Below are 18,141 nucleotides of genomic sequence, written 5' to 3'. Positions count from 1 at the left end.
ATATCTCTAACATGTTGGTAGATTCCCTAAAACTTGCTAGAATAAGTATGCCTCGTAAAAACTCTCTCATGAATTACTAACGATCCAAAAAAAATAAAATTGCATGGTATATTGGAAGGTCAAGTTGAAATGCCTACAAGTGAAAAAAAGAAACAATATGCAAAAGCAACCCTAAGTGACACGTGGCAAGACATCATCGAACAGAACACAACGGCCTTCGAGAGCCACTGGTGAAAGTACCTGTAATCCAAACCTCTTTGTGCGAGACCAAATGGCAAGGTTCCAACAGCTTCTTCACCTCCGCTGTGAGCTCTGAAAACTCAACCAAGCCAAAGTTAAACTGAGGAGTAAACAGACCAACCATGTCTTTAGCTCCAAGTAGTCATCCTTCTCTCTACTCTTCACCGCCATTGCCAAGAACTACCAAAACCAGGCGAATCCCCGCTGCGTTTTGCCAAACCAACCATTCCTCATTCAAGAACCACTCGTTTCTGAGCACTTCAACCGGTTTCTCACATACCCATTTGCTCAAACCGTTGATTTTGATCGTAAAAGCATCGGAAACTGAGTCCCCAACATCGAAATCGGAGAGTGGAAGCGAAGGGGGAGAGGGAGACGAAGAACAGTATGAAGAGTATGAGGTGGAGCTGGTGCAGCCATATGGCCTGAAATTCGCCAAGGGCCGAGATGGTGGGACTTACATAGATGCGATTGCATCGGGTGGATCGGCTGACAACTCTGGGGTGTTCACTGTTGGGGATAAAGTACTTGCCACCAGGTTTTCTTTCGTCTTTCTTCTTTATATTTCCCTTCTATTTTTGTGACTAAAATTTGTTCATATTATCAAGGATAGAATTTACTAATTGGGATTCTCAGCAGATTCATATTTTTTTTATGGGTTTATCTGCATCATTCAATTTTCCAGAATCTAAGATGTAAATTCTGTGATTTTTGTTGGATTGTCAACAAGACATGGTTGAAATGTTACTAAGGAGTTGTAGATGAATGCAGTGCGGTGTTTGGGACAGAAATATGGCCTGCTGCTGAATATGGAAGGACAATGTACACCATTCGCCAAAGAGTCGGCCCATTGCTCATCAAAATGCAGAAGAGATATGGTTAGTTCGTTTCCCATTCTCATATTATAACAACAACAAGAGCCAGGCTCATGTTAATGTCAAAATTGTTAAACTTAATCTGAAAATTCTTTCTAAAACACATCCCCATAGAGCATAGTTTCAATGACCTCATGAATTTTGCATCCTGATCTGAGGCTGCTGTGAATTAAATGTTTGTCAGGGAAGCAAGAGGACAGAGGTGAATTAACAGAAAAGGAGATTATCAGAGCTGAGAGAAACTCTGGTGTAATTAGTAACAGAGTGAGGGAAATCCAAGTATGTACATCCTTTCTCAAAATGGCAATTAATATCAAGCTCAAATTGCATGCTAGAACACTTGGGCCCTTTTGCTTCCTCAATTAGTGAGAATAGTTTTCCCTTTTTATTAAAACATAAATATTTCAGATGCAAAATTCCTTGAGAAAAAAGGAACAGAAAGAGCTCAGGGCAAAGGACCTTCGTGAAGGACTGCAACTTTACAAGTAAGACTTGCTCATCCTGCTTTATCTTTCCTAAGCTTGTTTTGCTTTGTTGGTGGATCTCTAAGCTGGTGACCCTGAAAATTTATCTCAAGGATTTCACTTTTCATGACTTTGAGCCCTATAATAGCCTTATGTGGACTAGAATATACAGATTTTTAGCTTTTTGACCTTGTTATTCTCTCTTTCACATAAAGAATATACTGATTTTTCCCTCTGCTGGTAAAGTGAAAATCCATTAGCCTAATATTCTCTATTTTCTTTTACTCTTTTCTTCAACTCATTTACTTTTTCTTTGTTTCTTTCTTTTTTCCATGATGTTAATATTCTTTGTTAATGGTAAAGGAATGCCAAATATGAGGAAGCACTAGAAAGGTTTGAGTCTGTATTGGGATCAAAACCAGAGCTAGCTGAAGCTTCAGTCGCAAGTTACAATGTCGCTTGTTGTTATTCCAAGCTTAATCAGGTATTGCTCTTGTTTGCAGGAATAGAACAATGATTAGTAAGGCGTTTCCTTCTGCTCATTTGTTCAATTGTTCTCAGTGGTGTTCAAATCAATTAGACTTTGCAAATTTTGACCTAGCAGGCTAGTTCTCATGACTTTCTGAACCCACATAAAAACTGGCTAAACGAAAATTCCCAATCTGACTTTTTTGCCTCATCTAGAGTTGGGTAGCTTTTTCTCAGTAAGCTGTCTCTATTCTAGCTCAAGTGCCTGACTAGGAAGAACATCTCATCTCATCTCATGAGGATTGATTATGCTACTTCTTGAATATATTATGGCATTTGATGAAGGATACCTTGTTTACTGTCACTCACTCACACTTAGTTGCAAGGAGCTAGTCATTATATATATATATATATATATATATATATATATATATATATATATATATATTCTTATGATCTATACTTTTTAAAACAGATAAAGGCTGGGCTCTCTGCTCTTGAAGATGCCTTGCAATCAGGATTTGAAGACTTTAAGGTAATGAACAAATGATATAGAAGTACATGTTACTTAAACAGTACAATCTGCAAGCTGTCTGAAATTTTTGCTACTGTGGAACAGAGAATCCGAACAGATCCAGACCTAGCCAATATAAGAACATCCGAGGAATTCGACTCTCTTTTGAAAAGGTTTGATGAGTCATTTATCAATGAAAATGCCATCAATGCAATTAAGTCTTTATTTGGCATATTCGACAAGAAATAGAGCCTTGAATGAGTTCAAAGAAAAGGAAACCAAGCTCTCTCAATGGCATGCGAGTTAATGACAAAGCCAATGCAGGGGTTGGCCTAGCCATATTTCAATCATCAAATTCTCATACGTGAATTTGTTCATATAACTAGTTTTGGGTGACTACAGAAGGAAATTCAATGTGATTTTTTTTCTTTCTATGGATACTTGGTTATATAAATTTTCTCCCAATCCGAATGAAATTCAATGTGAAGGAAATTTGTTTATATAAATTTTTATGGATATTCATTTATATACATTCAATGCGAAGGAAATTCCCTCTACCACCCAATTTGAAAGAAAACTGTCCAAAAAAACTCAAACATAGTAATAAGGCTTCCTCCACCCATTAAGGCTTGAGTTGTAGCAAAAAATCCATTCAATAGTACAATTCCCTCATAAACTAAAAGAACTCTACAGATTCACTTTCCTTTTATTTCTATGCAATGCAAAAGAAAGGTTGCCTACCTACAATATGATACCACCAAGATTTGCACTAAATCCAAAGGACAACAAAAACAAAAATGAAAAAAGAAAATCATCTTCCATTTGTTCAGATGAGTTGTTAAAGGCGTCAATGACCTGTTTCTTTCCAGTTCTGCCCTTCAAATTCTGAAATTCAAAATCCGTAAAGCCCAGCTTGCTTTACCTCACTTGCTTATTACATAATATACAGGATCTTCTTGAACAATTAAACCTATATGTGAAAAAAATAAAAAAAAAATAAAAACACACACACACACACACACATTAGACTGATCCAACAAAAATAGAAGGAAAAAAAAAAAACAAAAAAACAAAACCAAGAAAGCTCAAACGCCATGTCTAGGACAAATAAATTTGTGATCATACCCAAAACTTATTTCTTCAAACCGCTGCTAGAGAGAACTTTCTTCCCATATGGGCTTGTCTGAAGCACAGGATCATGACATTTTATGGCAGCCAACAATGCAGTATGAAAAGCTCCCTGTGCAACAAGTTATAATAAAAATATTAAACTAGCGAAAAAAAAAAAAAAAATCTAGTCACATCACGGCAATTATGGTCTCATTTTTCTTAATGTTAATCTTGGAGTTCTTTACTCAAATATCAGGTTATTGTTCCTAACATAAACTTCTAGAAGATCATATGGCCACATAATGCTGGAAACTCAATGATCCTTTTATTTTTGAATCACAACAAACCTTTGTTGAAGAAAAAGTATTTAATAGTAGAAAAAGAGTGCTTCTCAAACCATAGCAATCACAACAATGAGGTTATATGCTGAGCTTTATTATACATTTGTAGCTTAACAAAACCAAACAATCATAATCCCCTAATTTTAAAGCTTTAATTCCTGCTTTCAATCTCCGGCGACCACATCATAAAATGATAATTGTGCTTAAAAACTTGCTAAACATGGGTTTGCAAGGTAAATAATAATAAAAATGGAAACCAAATTTAAGTCTATAAAGGAAATTCCAGATAGAATATGGTACAACACCTAAAGAGAAGATGTGTGTAGAGCATAATATGCTCAGATGGGAGTTTTTCCTTAAAACAAAAGATGGTTCACAACAATGCATTTACTAACCTTTGACCGACTTAATGCTGCTTGGATAACATAATTTCCATAAGGGTCTTGCATAATTTGATCTAGCCGAGGATTCTCAATAAGCTCTTGGATAAGACGAGTGCGGTGTTCATCACCTGCATACTTGAGACATTTCTCAACCACATGACTGCTAAATTTCTGCATGGACAAGTCCGCGTAGTGACCCTCCAATCGGTCAAGAATATCTGCTGTTGCCCATGGAAGCCGAAGCTCAAACACAAGTTGCACAACATAATTCCTGTAGAACTGAAATTTTAGATTCTGAAGCTCAACATTGTACATTCAGACACACACATAAAGAAGATTAAAGTCTCAGTAAAACACCAATTGATACCTGTTTTAACAGTCCCACTGAAATTTCAAAATCAAAATAATGATGCAGCACAATAGACGTTCAGTATTGTGTTTCTTAAACAGGAAATAGAGCTAGTGACCCATTTGCAACTGAGCCCTCAGATCCCAAGCACTGGTTCTCAAGTATGATACACACATGGCGTGTATATGTAAGTGCCAATTCCTCTTACTGGTAAATTCAAGAGTACCATAGTTTCTAAAAAATCAAGTCAATGGCATATTTGCTTGTTGCCAAATTTATTTAAATAAAAGTATATCTCACAAGCATATATTATATGTATGTATTTATAATCAGATATGTGTGTGTGTGTGTGTGTGTGTGTGTGAGAGAGAGAGAGAGAGAGAGATTATAAATACACAATATTGTCCTACCCATCCTGCTCTGTACAAGGCCATATCTTTACTTTATAAATCATGAGCAACCATTATCCAGTTCTTGTCACATGTGAAAGACAGAAGATAGCATGATTAAATAAAAACAAAGTACCCGAATGGATCTTGGGAGAGGATTAGAGAATTTGATGTAATCTCGCATATTAAACGGCGTCTTTGCTCACCCTCACAATGGCCAAGGCATTTTTGAAGCACACAACAGCCATGGCGGTCCGTTGCAAGTTCAACACAATTAGTAGTTGCAGCTTCAGTAAGGAACTACATAAAAAATGTTACTACTGTTTCATTTAATGCCAAAAATTACCTTTAATTGCTAAATTAAATATGCTATAAGATTTATAACAGTAGAAATGCCATCATATTGTAGTGACTCAAGCATACCCTATTTAAGGCACAATTTATTAAAATAAAAGCAATTACCCATAGGCTAAAAATTATTGGTACTGGACAACAAAGCATAAAACACTAAAGAAGCCACTGAGATGTGCCAGATATTTCAGCCATCTTTCACGATATAAAGTGACACAACAAGTAACAAATCAAGGCCAAAGTATGCTCCAGAGATGAATTACAGGAGGAGACGTGCTAAATGAGTTTCAAGACTAGCCAGAGATGGGGGTATATTTCCTGACCAAATATTCTCCATCTGAATACAATTCCAAAGAAATTGAGTATGTTTTTTAGAACACTTTTTCAGTTTTCAAAACACAACCTGAAAATATAAATACTTGGTAAAGAATTCAAGCACGGAGTTTTTAAAGACTCTTCCCTAAGAAGTGTTTTCCCCTCTGAGAAATGTGTGAGAAGTCTTCTCCAATAGTGTATGTGTGGCATCAAGTACACTGGGAAAATTTTACATCAGATACTTTATGCTTTTGGTTTGTCAACTTGTCCAAATACAGACACTTTCTTGGCAGCAATTGAGATGCCCAATATAAACTATGTTGGAAGCCAAAGAAATATTTCAGAGACAATGTTGAGGTGAGGATTGTCTAAAAGAATCAGGTTAGCAAATGGGTGGTGATTGATGGCCATGACTTTCATCAGTAACCTTACAAGGATTCTAGGATTAGAGAACCCAAAAAAGAATCTTGAAATAAAGACAGCATAGCCATTTAATTCAGGATTGTATAGAACTTTTCCTGTGGAGGATTTTCAAACCTAGATATGCAGCAAGAAATCATTTGATAGCATACCTTTTTACCAAGACATATAGCAGCACTCATCCATCATGAAGTTCAAATCTAACGTCAGATAACGTCTTCTAGGATTAGAGAACCCAAAAAAGAATCTTGAAATAAAGACAGCATAGCCATTTAATTCAGGATTGTATAGAACTTTTCCTGTGGAGGATTTTCAAACCTAGATGTGCAGCAAGAAATCATTTGATAGCATAGCTTTTTACCAAGACATATAGCAGCACTCATCCATCATGAAGTTCAAATCTAACGTCAGATAACGTCATATATATCAAGGAAATCAAAAGGAAAAAAAGAAATAAAAAATAGTGCACCATATTTTATGTATCTGATCATCATTCAAATCAGCTGCAAAGGGCCATCTCTTCTGTTGATTCACATGCCAGGAAAGTTTTCCTATTCTATTCCATCCTTTGCCATACCATTTTAAGAAAGAAAAAAAAATCTGCCTTCAACTTGGAACATGTCAATCTTTCTTGATTGTTTTCTCCTTTGATGTATCATACATGTATTGTTCCAACAGGCACTCACCCAACTACGCCCAACTGCGGCGGTTGGGTTACCAAGCCACCTTAGTTGGGCATGACCCAACCACGGTGGATGGACTCTCTCCTAGCCACGCTCAGCCGCTGTAGCTGGGTTACCAACCCACTATCGCTGGACCATGCTCAGCTGCAGTGGCTGGGTTACCTAGCCACTATGGTTAGGTCATAACTAACTGCGGTGTTAGCTAGGCATGACCCGACCACGATGACTAGGCTCTCACCCAATCATTTTTTTAATCATTTTTTCAATATTCTTTTCTACATTTTTACCAATCATTTCAAATTCTATAGGAGGGATGTAATGTCAAAATATGGTAAGGCATATAGGGCTCTTGTATCATATTGGACCCATATGTCAACAATGTTTTGTCACTATTACATCCAAATATTTTTCGCTTTTTCAATTTCCAAAAACACTTTTTTTGAACATAAAAACCCCAAAATACTTTTCAAAACACTTACCAAACGTAACATGAATTATTTGTGTCCCTAAGGGGTAGCTCAATCGACGAGGGACTGCGCTTCGTAAAGCGGAAGTCCCTAGTTCGAATCACCCATTCCCCTTTCCCTTAGGGACAAAAAATTACTGATAAAAAACAAAGGCCAGTCAATAGTAGACTAACATGACAACAACAAACCTGCACAGGTCCAAAGCTGCAACGCACCCCAAACACAAAGGCTAGTCAACAGTAGGATTCCAAAAAAGAGACCAGATAAATCCTAGCACCTTTCAACCCTAAGTATCATAAACAAGGTACAGACAGAATTCCTTTCAATCAACAAGGAATGGATTTGGACATATATAATACATCAAAATTCAAATAATTCTGTGGATTGGTATGAATTTGTGACAAATGCAAGTTTTTGATTGAGTCTAGCTTATCTTGAAATATTTATAGTGTCTTTTTTATATAAGCCTTTTTATTCATCTTTACAAAATTTGAACTTTCGAAATTCATTTGTTAAAAGTGTTCCTAATAAAATTCTTTGGGAAAAAATAATTCAACTTCATTGTCTCTTCCACTTGATGAAAGTTAAGCTAAAAGATATAAAGGTGGCTCCTTTGAGGTACAAATTAAATCTACAAAAAAAAAAAGAGTCTAGATAGCCATATAAACCTAGAACTTGGATCAAGCTATGCTACATTTAACTTAATTTTGTTATGCGTGCATAAAATCTTGCTTAGAGAAAGATCTCCATCCTACTCTTTGATCACTTTCAACTTGAGGATGCAAGCCCTAGATGTCCTGGTATACCAAACAGGTAAGCTTGTTTGCAATTTCACACAAACACAGTAAACATCTTTTTCAGAAAAGTATATATGCTAATGCAAAAGAATAATTGAAAAACTTACTTGGACAAGGCATATAGTCCTTACCTTGCTGTATTCAGGCGTTAGACACTGCAAGCAGCATTGTGCAACATGGTTGCCATTCGCGTTTTTTATTAAAGTCACAATACCAGGCTTTAGTGCGGAAAGAACCATGGAGAACTGCTCTGGAGTCTTAAGGGTTTCAATGACCTTCTGAACAGCCCTAGTCCTATGATTGGAAGAAAGAAAAAGTCAGCAGACAACTAAAACATATCAAGCGAAAATAGTAGCTACTAATTGCACAATAACACAAATGTTAGAGATAGAGAGGGAGAGAGAGAACGAGACATAGAGAGAGAGAATCCAACCCATGCATATCGCAGGAAATCCTAACAAGTTCCCCAGATTTTCTTGTGATTGTTCGAAGTATTTGCATCTGCTGAGCCTCATTACAAATTTCAAGCAGCTTCTGTACTAGGTAATTCCCAAAAGAATCTGTCATGAGCTCAACAATGTAATCGACGATCTCAAGAAAAATCTTTTCAAAATCTTTTCGGGTGCCCTCAGCAAGTTTTTTCTGTAAGAAGCGGCAACCATGTTGGTCTTTAGCCAGGAGATACATTCTTCCAGTGACTTCATCAACAGAGTTATACTTCAGATCAGTACTTTTAAGATCTGTAGTTTCATGGGACAAACCCCGTGATCTCAAACTATCTAACTGAAAGCATCCCGCCCTTGGAGTAGAAAAGCTATGCCATAGGTGATGATTTGAGAGAAAATTCCCATTTTGGCTGACATGGGTTAGTGATTCATTTCCACCAACAGAGCCAAACTTCACATCTTTGAGTATGTTCACTCCATGTGATCTTGTCGAAAACGTTTCAGGAAACTTTTGTTTAGTCACTTTGTCCAAAATTTGCATTGCGTTAAAATTTGTGAAAGAAATAGAAGAATTTGATTGGTTTGAACCCCTATAATTTGTATAATTGTTCCAAACTGGTTCTTGTTTAGATTTTTCAATCTGGTGAGAGATTGGCAACTCAAAATATGGTTGCCTCGGGCTCTCACTCATCAGCCTAGCTGTGAGATTTCCATGTGCTTGAATAGCATGCTGAGCTTCACATCCCTGACTGCGAAGTTGCTGCAGGTACTGGTAGTGCTGATGCATCCTATAATGTTGTTCATCTTCTACATTCCTCCAACCGATCTGAGGCTGGTTTATTTGTTCTGGATGAAAATAAGGCAACAAAGATTGTGCATCTAAGAAGAATTGTTGTTGATCAGGCATTGCAGGAAATTGCACACCATGGACCGGCACATTAGAGAGGAACTGGAAGCCTTGCACTGCAGGAGCAAATGGCACAGTAGCGGAGAAATTTTCAAGTTGTTGAAAATAGTCACCTTGCCGCTTCTTGGTTTCTTCAGCATTCAGTTTTAACAAATTTGAACTTTCCTGACCAACTTTTGTGCCACTAAACTCATCAAAACCACAAGGTACATCTTTTGCTGATTTGAAAGAAGAGGCAATTGTCATTTGTGTATCCACATAATTTGGTTTCTTTAAGCTGTTTAGATATTGACGATCAAATAAAATGGTATGATTGGGTAAGGATTTAGACTTTTCCAAAGGACTACCAGCTCCCACTGTCACACCATCAATAAAGTTTAATCCTGCAAAGGCAGATGTCAAGGACTGGTCATCCAAATTCCCATAGTTTTGAAGTTTCTCACTGATAGGCCCTTTGCATGAATTCACACAGTTAGGAGACACGCTTCCCTCCAAAGACACCATCTTTGGTCCAGATTCCTCAGAATGTGGTTTCGCAGAAGTAACATTTGGTATCTCACCTAGTAGCCTCTCAAATTCATCAAATTCCATGTATCTTCCTCTTTCCTCCATTTTATGAATCACAATAGATATAAGAAACCAATCTGCCAAACAGAGCAGGCTCCACCTGGCAAAGCAGATGCACAAAAAAAAAATCTTCAATTGAGCAATGAATAAAAAAATCACTTAAAACCACTCATATTTTGAAGCTGAGTAAAATTCTAAAAAAACTTCACCTAAATCAAGTAACTAAAGGATTATCAACTTCCATCTTCCCTAAACAATATCTTTACAAATTATTTGCAACCCACATTCTGCAATAAGAAAACATTCCAGGGTTATTTTCCCAACAAGGACTAAAGAAATCCAACATCTGATCAAAACCATTATCTTAGCCATTTTATCAATTTTCATACCCAAGTTAGAAAAATATTGAATTGATTCATCAACTGATGAAGTCATACCCTGTCATCAAATTCTTCCAACACAACAGGGTTTTTTTTTTTTTGAGAAAAAAAATAAAAATAAAAACTTTCAATACTAGAAAACCAATCAATGCCAAACCCCGGCTCAGAAACAGAGCACACAAAAGCCTTTGGAGCCAGTATCATCGTCATCAGAGTTACGACTAATTCAAACACCCATCTCCTCCACATTTGTCCAATACCACAAAAAAAAAAAAAAAAAAATCCAAATCTGCGAGCGTTTCCCACACAATCAGAATCAAAATTCAACAAGTTCATCACCTGTGCTAAAACCCAGTATAGCCTGATCGTTAAAACCCATAATCCAACAATCACAAATAATTACAAGCTTAAAAATATGTAACCCAATGGAACAATTCAGCGAAAGCGATGAAGGAGCAATGCGGAAGAAAAGCAAGAGGCAAAAAGTGAGACACAGAAACAAAGACAAACCCATGTCTTAAAAGGCGTACCAGTGACAGAAGACGCCGCATTAGAGAGAAGACGACGAGGCCATGGCTGGGCGTGGGCGCAAAAGATAGAGCACCAAAAGCAGAAGGGAATGCGGATGGAGTGGAAGTGGTAGAGGAAGAGAAAAAAGAGAGGCGGCGTGCAGAAGAAGGAGAGGTTTTCAAAGGAGTGAAGAAGAGAGAGATGGCATTTGGGTATTTCGCATAATACAATCGAACAACAACAACAACGCACGCCAACAAACAATGCGAGATTAGCAAATTACATGCATGGAATGATATTATGGTATGCCATGGTTTCTTTCCTCTCTCTCTCTCTCTCTCTTGGTACGTTTGTGTGTAAAGTGCTTTTAATAATGCTTTTATTTTATTTTAATATTCACGCCTTTAATACCTCCCCCTAATTATTTATTTCCCACGCACTCTCCTAAATCCTCATTCTCTTTTCCTTCCTTTCATTTTCTCTACTTTTCACAATTTCTCAACATTTCTTTCTCCTACTAAATCTAATAAATGGGGGTCAGCTTCTTAGGTAAGCTACTTGTACGCTTCTGACCATAATTCATCCACCCAATACATCTTATTTGCATGAGTAATACTAGTCTATTTTATTTTTTACATTGGCTTATATAGCATGTTTTAATTATTATTTTTCTTCTTTTTTGGATTCACCTACTCCTACGCCATAAATAGAGGGTATATATGCCATGTGGACCGAATTACACCATAATCTAGAAATTGATATTTAAATTAGAAAGAGAAAGCTCAAACGAAATGAACCTACTAATTTTATAAAGAATTTTAAATTCGTAGTTACCTCAACAATGACTAAAATTCTTTATATCTTATATATTCCTCTCTTCGTTTCAAACTTGGCTTTGGTACATCCACACCCGCCTAATGATTCTAATTATTCTTTGGTTTTGTCAACCCCGTAGACCACCCGTCTTTCGGGTTGAAAGTAGCAACTACATCACTCATTTCACGTTCACACAAGCACGTTTCTTCTTACCTTTTTACTTTTTCTTTTAGCATAATTTTAGTTGACAACATATGCCTTTATATCACTAGGCTATTCTCTGAAAAAAAAAATATGCAAAGAATACAAGAGACCGAGTCTATGTAATACCGTCTTCCCGAGAAATGTTATATTCTCTTCTTCTCTCTATCTCTCTCTCTCTCTCTCTCTATATATATAAAAAAAAAAAAAAAAAAAAAAAAAAAAAAAAAAAACCAACCATTGAATTTATAAGACCCCTCAGTGGCATTCTATTTCTTAAATGAAAACGAGCATACTTTCCACAGCACCCACGTAGTCCATGCACTCAATGCGTGTTCGAATGCATGTGCTAGCTAGCGTACGAGCGTACGAGAACACAAAAAGTCAGGTGGCTGAAAATCAAACGTTGAAAATGTAATTTGCATTACTCTTTAAGCCTGGAAAATATGCCGCATTCCGGAGAGCTAGCCTCACCAGAATCTTATGTTTTTATGGCACATAAATGATTTTACAAAAACAAAAACAAAAAAACACAAAACGTCCGCCCCTATCAACCTAACATCTCTTTGGGTACACCACACAGGTTCCACCTTTCTCGGCAGTCCACCTTAGTAGCCGTATCCTGATGCAACCAAGAAAAAGAATATCAGAAGGCATGAATGAATGAATGAATGAATTTCAATGGCAGAGTTAGAATTTCAAATCAGCCAAACTAGAGACCTGAATTGTCCATGGGGTTTCCAGCAGGCACTGCTTCGGGCTCCTTGATTTCAACAACTACACAATCTGACATCAAGAATGTTTTTGCCACCGAGGCTGCATGCTCAAGGCAACACCTCACCACCTGAAACAACAAGAATGCACAACTCTTAGTTACACCATTCATTAATAAATGAGACTGATACAACAAACATTCTATCTTAAATTCACTATGAATTTCAACTAAAGCAAACTTCCCAAAGAAAAACATACGAAAGCAGGTCAAAACCATCTTCTTATGTTTTTATTGTAAGGTTCAATATGGTCACTCACCTTAGTCGGATCAATTATTCCAGCAGCCATTAAATCTTCATATTTCCCAGTTGCTGCATTGTATCCATATTTAAAGTTGTCACTGGAAAGCACCTGAAGAAAAACAAAACTTCTTAAGTCAGCACATTACAGTACAATGTAAAGGCGACTCAACACACACCGCAATGACAAGAAGGATGATATATACCTTCTCGCTAACCACACTTCCATTAACACCAGCATTCTTGGCAATCAATTTCAAAGGGTAACTCAAAGCTCTTTTGACAATATCTGCTCCAACCTGCAATTAATCCAAGAAGCTTGAGCCTAAAGCATTCTGTTTATGAGACTTGCACAATTTTCCAAATCCCAAGACTTGAAACTTCAGTAAATAGCTTACCTTCTCTTCATCATTGTCAAGGCTGTCCTTGATGGCATCAACCTTTGATGCAAGTCTCAGTAAGGTGCATCCACCACCAACTACAATACCTTCCTCAACAGCAGCCTGAAAATCATTCAAATTGTAAACTTTGATGCTGCTTTGGACTTACCTATGACATTGAACCTATTTGTACTGGTATATTGTTAATCGTAATATAAATTACCTTTGTTGCATTGAGAGCATCTTCTACTCGCAGTTTCTTTTCTTTGAGCTCTGTCTCAGTTTGTGCACCAACCTTGTGTTCACAGGAAATGGATTAGGCACAAGATTATTACTTACAATTGCAAATTACCTTTACAACCAGTCATTGGTAATTTACCTGTATCACAGCAACACCACCTGACAATTTTGCAATCCTTTCATTTAATTTTTCCCTCTCATAGTCTTGCTCTGCAGCCTGCATGACCATATCATTTTAATTAGCCAGAAAATGATCAAAATGAACCATGCACTCACTAGTTGTGCATGCACAAGTGCATCAGAGAAAGAGAGAGAGAGAGAGAGAGAGAGGATGATAGATGTATACCTCAATTAGATTTCTAATCTGTGCAACTCTCTTGTTTACTGCTTCCTGTGTGCTTCCATCACCAACAATCGTAGTAGTATCCTTGGTAAGCACCACCTTAGAAGCACGACCGAGCACCTCCTTGCCAACTTTGTCTAAGGTAAGCCCCACCTCATCTCTGATTACAGTTCCTACAAGCCAGAAGAAGAAATCCCTCAACAACGTGCAATAACAATAGTGCAGAAGAATGCACCAAAACACTTAAAAATTAATATAAAGCAACCAGCAAAGAAGAGACCAGAGAAAGATTAAGCCAAAAGAGCATGATGTAAACAACTGACCTCCAGTGAGAATGGCAATGTCATCGAGGTATTGGCTCTTGCGCTCCCCAAAACCAGGGGCTTTGAGCGCAGCAATCTTCAGAGCTCCTCTAAGCTTGTTCACAACTAGAGTTGCGAGAGCTTCTTGTTCAATGTCTTCTGCAATTATCAAAACTGGGTATCCACCTCTAATAGCCTCCTCCAGAATGTTGATAAGATCTCTAGCATTTGTTATTTTCTTATCAACAAGAAGCAACTGCAATAAAAAACACAATCGCATCAATTAGCAACGCTGACAAATATTATTGCCATGTTAATAGTTGCAGGTTAAAAGAAATTACAGGTAAACCCTTTAACAGAATGCACACCTGGCAATTTTCATATTCAACTGCCATTTTCTCACTATCGGTGACAAAGTAAGGTGAGATGTAACCACGGTCAAATTGCATTCCTTCAACAACATAGAGGCTGTTCTCAGCACTTTTCCCTTCTTCTAGAGTCACGACACCCTTACGACCCACCTTACTCATGGCTTCAGCTATCATATTTCCAACTTCATAGTTGTTTCCAGCACTAACTGCTGCCACATCAGCCAGCTCACTGTCTTCAACCTGCAGTCCATTGCCGTCACAAATTATTAAAGAAAACTGATTGGACCAAGAAAGAAGAGAACTAAGGATGGATGGGACAACCATACGAACAATTGAAACCAGAAAACAGAGTTAGACAAACATTACCTCTTTTGACATTTTCTTAAGCTCAGACACTAGAGCTTTTGAGGTCTTCTCAATACCTCGAGTAATTAAAACAGGGTTTGCACCAGCAGCTACCACCTGAAAATTTAAATCATTCATGTGGTGATGAAAAATAAAAGAAAAAAGTTTTGCAGTTAAAGTAAAGAGAGATTACAGATATCCAACAATGCAGTGGCATGAATTAAAACACGAACCTTGACACCCTCAGCAATAAGACCTTGTGCAAGAACAACAGACGTTGTAGTTCCATCACCAGCCAAATCATTGGTCTTGGCAGCTGCTTGTCTCACTAACTTAGCACCTATGTTCTCAACTGGGTCCTCCAACTCAACCTTAGAGGGGACAAACCAAAATCCATCAATATTTCACACTAGCTGATATTAGGCGATTACAAGGGAGAAAATGTTGAAAGATGAATAGCATAACATAAAAAAAATATTCACAACATAATTTCGTTAAGACATATCTACTTCAGTTGATCCTTCGATTCAACAATAATTGAAATCTAACACCTAAATGTCCCAAAAGTAAGAAAATAAAGCTTTTTGAAGTTCAATGGACAACCTTGGCACTATAACAACGAATACATGGTATACCTCTTTTGCCACAGTAACACCATCATTAACTATTTTTGGGGACCCATACTTGCTTTCCAGAACAACATTCCTGCCCTTTGGACCTAGAGTAACCCCAACCAGATCCGCAAGCTTGTTCACACCAGTCTGAACAAAACGAGAAATAGATTATAGAGACTAGAACAGAAAAAATAAATAAAAGTAGAAACTTCCTCAATAAATAAACCCCCAATAGTGTCTTGGCTAGAAACTCACTTGCAGTTTCTTAATAGCCGAGCCATCCTTGTTGAAATGCAATTCCTTTGCCATGGCACAAATCTTGGGAGAGTGATTTCTGCGTGAAATCACATTCTGCCTCCTAACAAATGAGCACGAAGAAATGGAAGCAGAAGATGAAAATTTCTTATCCATAACACGGCAGCTAGGAGCAGCCAAGGAGCCAAATGAAGACATGGCTGTAAAAGTTGAAGCCATCGACTCCTAGAAAAGCTGAAAACAGTGACCACAATTTAGTAATCTCAAAAATATAAAACACAGATAATTAAGAGAGAAAAGGTAGCACTGCGACAAATCATTCGAGTTGCAAGAGGATGCATACTTAAGTTCATTTTTCTACAACTTTGTGACATCAAATAGTTTGAATAAGTGATTTCAGCAGTCATTAGCTCGAGCTAACATAAAAGATTGAGTTTTCCATTCCACATCAAAACAAACATACGCTGGGCTCCAACAAATTTCACAAGGGAAAAATAGAAAGAATGACTACAATTCTCCGAGAATATCAAACAACGAAAAAGCACCAAAATTTCCAATACAAGTACTCATCGATGTCATAGTGGAACAATTCCACTTAATTCACCATTAAAAATAATCATACATATTCATAAAATTCTCAATCTTTATTAAGAAAATGAAGCATTTTCGACAAACACAAATGGCAAGGAGACATAAAAGTGATAAAACACAAGAAGAGATTAAGAAAGTAGGCAGCACGTTCAATTATCTCAAAAAAAAAATGAAGTGCGAGATATTTACAGGCAAAACCACTCAATCCCCACAATAACTCCAGGCAATTCGATCTCATTTAAGCACACTGTACAGAAATGAAAGCCACCAGAAATTGAACCATGCCCACATAATTCCTGGACATGATCACCTTTCTCCCACTAAACTCTTAATCCAACAAAAACCCACATGTTTTTTCTCCTCAAAGAACAAGGGAAGGAGATTTTGAACCAAAATGTTATCCATAAGAAGCCAGACAAAAACCAAAAGCAATACGCAACTTCTTGGTATCTCAACAAAAAAACAACACCAACAAGAAGGGTTGGTTGATAGGGTCTAAAGGGAATCTGAAATGCTTACCGGGAAACGGAGACGGCGAGCGTTAGGGTTTAGTGAGGGGTTTTTGGATAAGAGACGCCGAGACAACGTAGCTGGTGTTGTAGTAGGTACAATATCAGGCTTATCTCTCGCTTTCACTTCTTGAGAATGAACCCAAAGTGTGATATAAAAAAGGGCAAAACAGTCCCTTTAGATAAAAGAATCCTGAAGCTTCGAGTGAATCTAGACCGTTGATCTCAATATGTGCCGTTCTGTTTGTCGTACTTCGGAACCCTCTAGAACCTTTGTGATTTAGGTGTTGGGAAATGCCACGTCAGTAAAAAAATAAAAAAAACACACACACACACAAGAAAGCCACTCTGCTTGTTTGAGAATCTTTCCGCTTGCTCTGAACAAGAGGTGCAGCTGAAGAGGAGAAGGATGGAGAAGGTTTCCGGTGAAAATGACGGAGGATTTTGAAGAATTGAAGAAGATTTGGAAAATGAAGATGTGGGTCTTGCTCTTGCAGGTGATGGAGCTTCGGGTTTGTTTGATAATCTGAGAGCAAACTTCAAAGCTCCTTTTTCTTTCTTTTGGGTTTGGTGGAATTTGTATGAAAAATTAGCAGTGGATCAGAGAGTGATGGGCTTCAGCGTGGGCCATTGTGAGATAAAGGCAAGCCCAGTGTACTCTCCACGTGCAGCCCAATTGATTTCTCATTTGTTTTTGATTTGTTAGTGGTGAAGAAGGCCCAATATACGTCTTTACTTGAAGTTTATAAAATGAAGGGGAATATAATATTTTTTTGACGACAATAAATCCCTTCAGCTCCAAGGCATGGTCATTTCGCTTTCTTTTCTTTCTTTTTTTTTTCTATTCAAATAAAGGAAATCAGGAAAAGGAAAAACTACAGGTCTTTGCCACTCTTTACACAAATAGAAATAAGAAAAGGAGAAAAAGTGAGAATGCTTCCGAACACAAAATGAGAAGTAACCCATTTAACAACTTGATGAACATTAAAGTTGGCACATCTAGAGGTCATTTCGCATATTTACTCATGTCGAGTAAATTAACCTCAAACCCATACAAACTGCCCCCTTCCATGAAGAGAGCGGTGAAATGCTTTAATTATGACGACCCACCAAAAGGCTAGAAATACCGAGAACATGGACATATTATTTTGGTAGCTTATAAAACATATTAATACAATTGGCAGT

The 18,141-nt window shown here is 37.3% G+C and overlaps 3 protein-coding genes across 3 annotated transcripts; 1 reads left to right on the top strand and 2 right to left on the bottom strand.

Moving 5' to 3' along the window:
* Positions 1-231: 231 nt before the first annotated feature.
* ZKT (protein containing PDZ domain, a K-box domain, and a TPR region) lies at positions 232-3,531 on the top strand. Its single transcript, XM_059574263.2, has 7 exons — positions 232-778; positions 1,012-1,118; positions 1,300-1,394; positions 1,524-1,600; positions 1,943-2,063; positions 2,523-2,582; positions 2,667-3,531. Exons 1-7 carry the CDS (start codon positions 363-365, stop codon positions 2,808-2,810), a joined length of 1,020 nt encoding a protein of 339 aa, XP_059430246.1. The 5' UTR covers positions 232-362; the 3' UTR covers positions 2,811-3,531.
* On the bottom strand, positions 3,441-11,291 carry PUM12 (pumilio 12). Its single transcript, XM_059574262.2, has 7 exons — positions 10,997-11,291; positions 8,600-10,186; positions 8,298-8,460; positions 5,270-5,433; positions 4,408-4,666; positions 3,687-3,801; positions 3,441-3,531 (listed from the first exon to the last, which is right to left on the bottom strand). Exons 2-6 carry the CDS (start codon positions 10,129-10,131, stop codon positions 3,694-3,696), a joined length of 2,226 nt encoding a protein of 741 aa, XP_059430245.2. The 5' UTR covers positions 10,132-10,186; positions 10,997-11,291; the 3' UTR covers positions 3,441-3,531; positions 3,687-3,693.
* A 1,095-nt stretch (positions 11,292-12,386) lies between these two features.
* On the bottom strand, positions 12,387-17,491 carry LOC132163443 (ruBisCO large subunit-binding protein subunit beta, chloroplastic). The gene is made up of 15 exons (XM_059573737.2): positions 16,967-17,491; positions 15,857-16,090; positions 15,623-15,748; positions 15,221-15,358; positions 15,009-15,104; positions 14,640-14,882; positions 14,293-14,527; positions 13,973-14,142; positions 13,766-13,843; positions 13,610-13,681; positions 13,405-13,509; positions 13,213-13,305; positions 13,026-13,118; positions 12,714-12,837; positions 12,387-12,615 (listed from the first exon to the last, which is right to left on the bottom strand). The coding sequence occupies exons 2-15, from the start codon at positions 16,073-16,075 to the stop codon at positions 12,602-12,604; spliced, it is 1,806 nt and encodes a 601-aa protein (XP_059429720.2). The 5' UTR covers positions 16,076-16,090; positions 16,967-17,491; the 3' UTR covers positions 12,387-12,601.
* Between the last annotated feature and the right edge of the window lie 650 nt (positions 17,492-18,141).

This window comes from Corylus avellana, chromosome 8 (assembly GCF_965113065.1).
Source record: "Corylus avellana chromosome 8, dhCorAvel1.hap1.2, whole genome shotgun sequence".
Classification (NCBI taxonomy): Eukaryota; Viridiplantae; Streptophyta; class Magnoliopsida; order Fagales; family Betulaceae; genus Corylus; species Corylus avellana.
This window is presented reverse-complemented; position numbering and strand designations above follow the sequence as displayed.

Excerpts from the sequence above, each read along its gene's own strand:
- PUM12 (XM_059574262.2), bottom strand. The coding sequence starts at position 10,131 with ATGGAGGAAAGAGGAAGATACATGGAATTTGATGAATTTGAGAGGCTA. Across the intron at positions 5,434-8,297 it reads TAACGCCTGAATACAGCAAG|TTCCTTACTGAAGCTGCAAC; the intron begins GTAAGGACTATA and ends TTTTTTATGTAG. Across the intron at positions 3,802-4,407 it reads CAGCATTAAGTCGGTCAAAG|GGAGCTTTTCATACTGCATT; the intron begins GTTAGTAAATGC and ends CTTGTTGCACAG.
- LOC132163443 (XM_059573737.2), bottom strand. The coding sequence starts at position 16,075 with ATGGCTTCAACTTTTACAGCCATGTCTTCATTTGGCTCCTTGGCTGCT. Across the intron at positions 15,749-15,856 it reads CGGCTATTAAGAAACTGCAA|ACTGGTGTGAACAAGCTTGC; the intron begins GTGAGTTTCTAG and ends CGTTTTGTTCAG. Across the intron at positions 12,838-13,025 it reads GAATAATTGATCCGACTAAG|GTGGTGAGGTGTTGCCTTGA; the intron begins GTGAGTGACCAT and ends TTGTTGTTTCAG.
- ZKT (XM_059574263.2), top strand. The coding sequence starts at position 363 with ATGTCTTTAGCTCCAAGTAGTCATCCTTCTCTCTACTCTTCACCGCCA. Across the intron at positions 779-1,011 it reads GATAAAGTACTTGCCACCAG|TGCGGTGTTTGGGACAGAAA; the intron begins GTTTTCTTTCGT and ends AGATGAATGCAG. Across the intron at positions 2,064-2,522 it reads GTTATTCCAAGCTTAATCAG|ATAAAGGCTGGGCTCTCTGC; the intron begins GTATTGCTCTTG and ends TTTTTAAAACAG.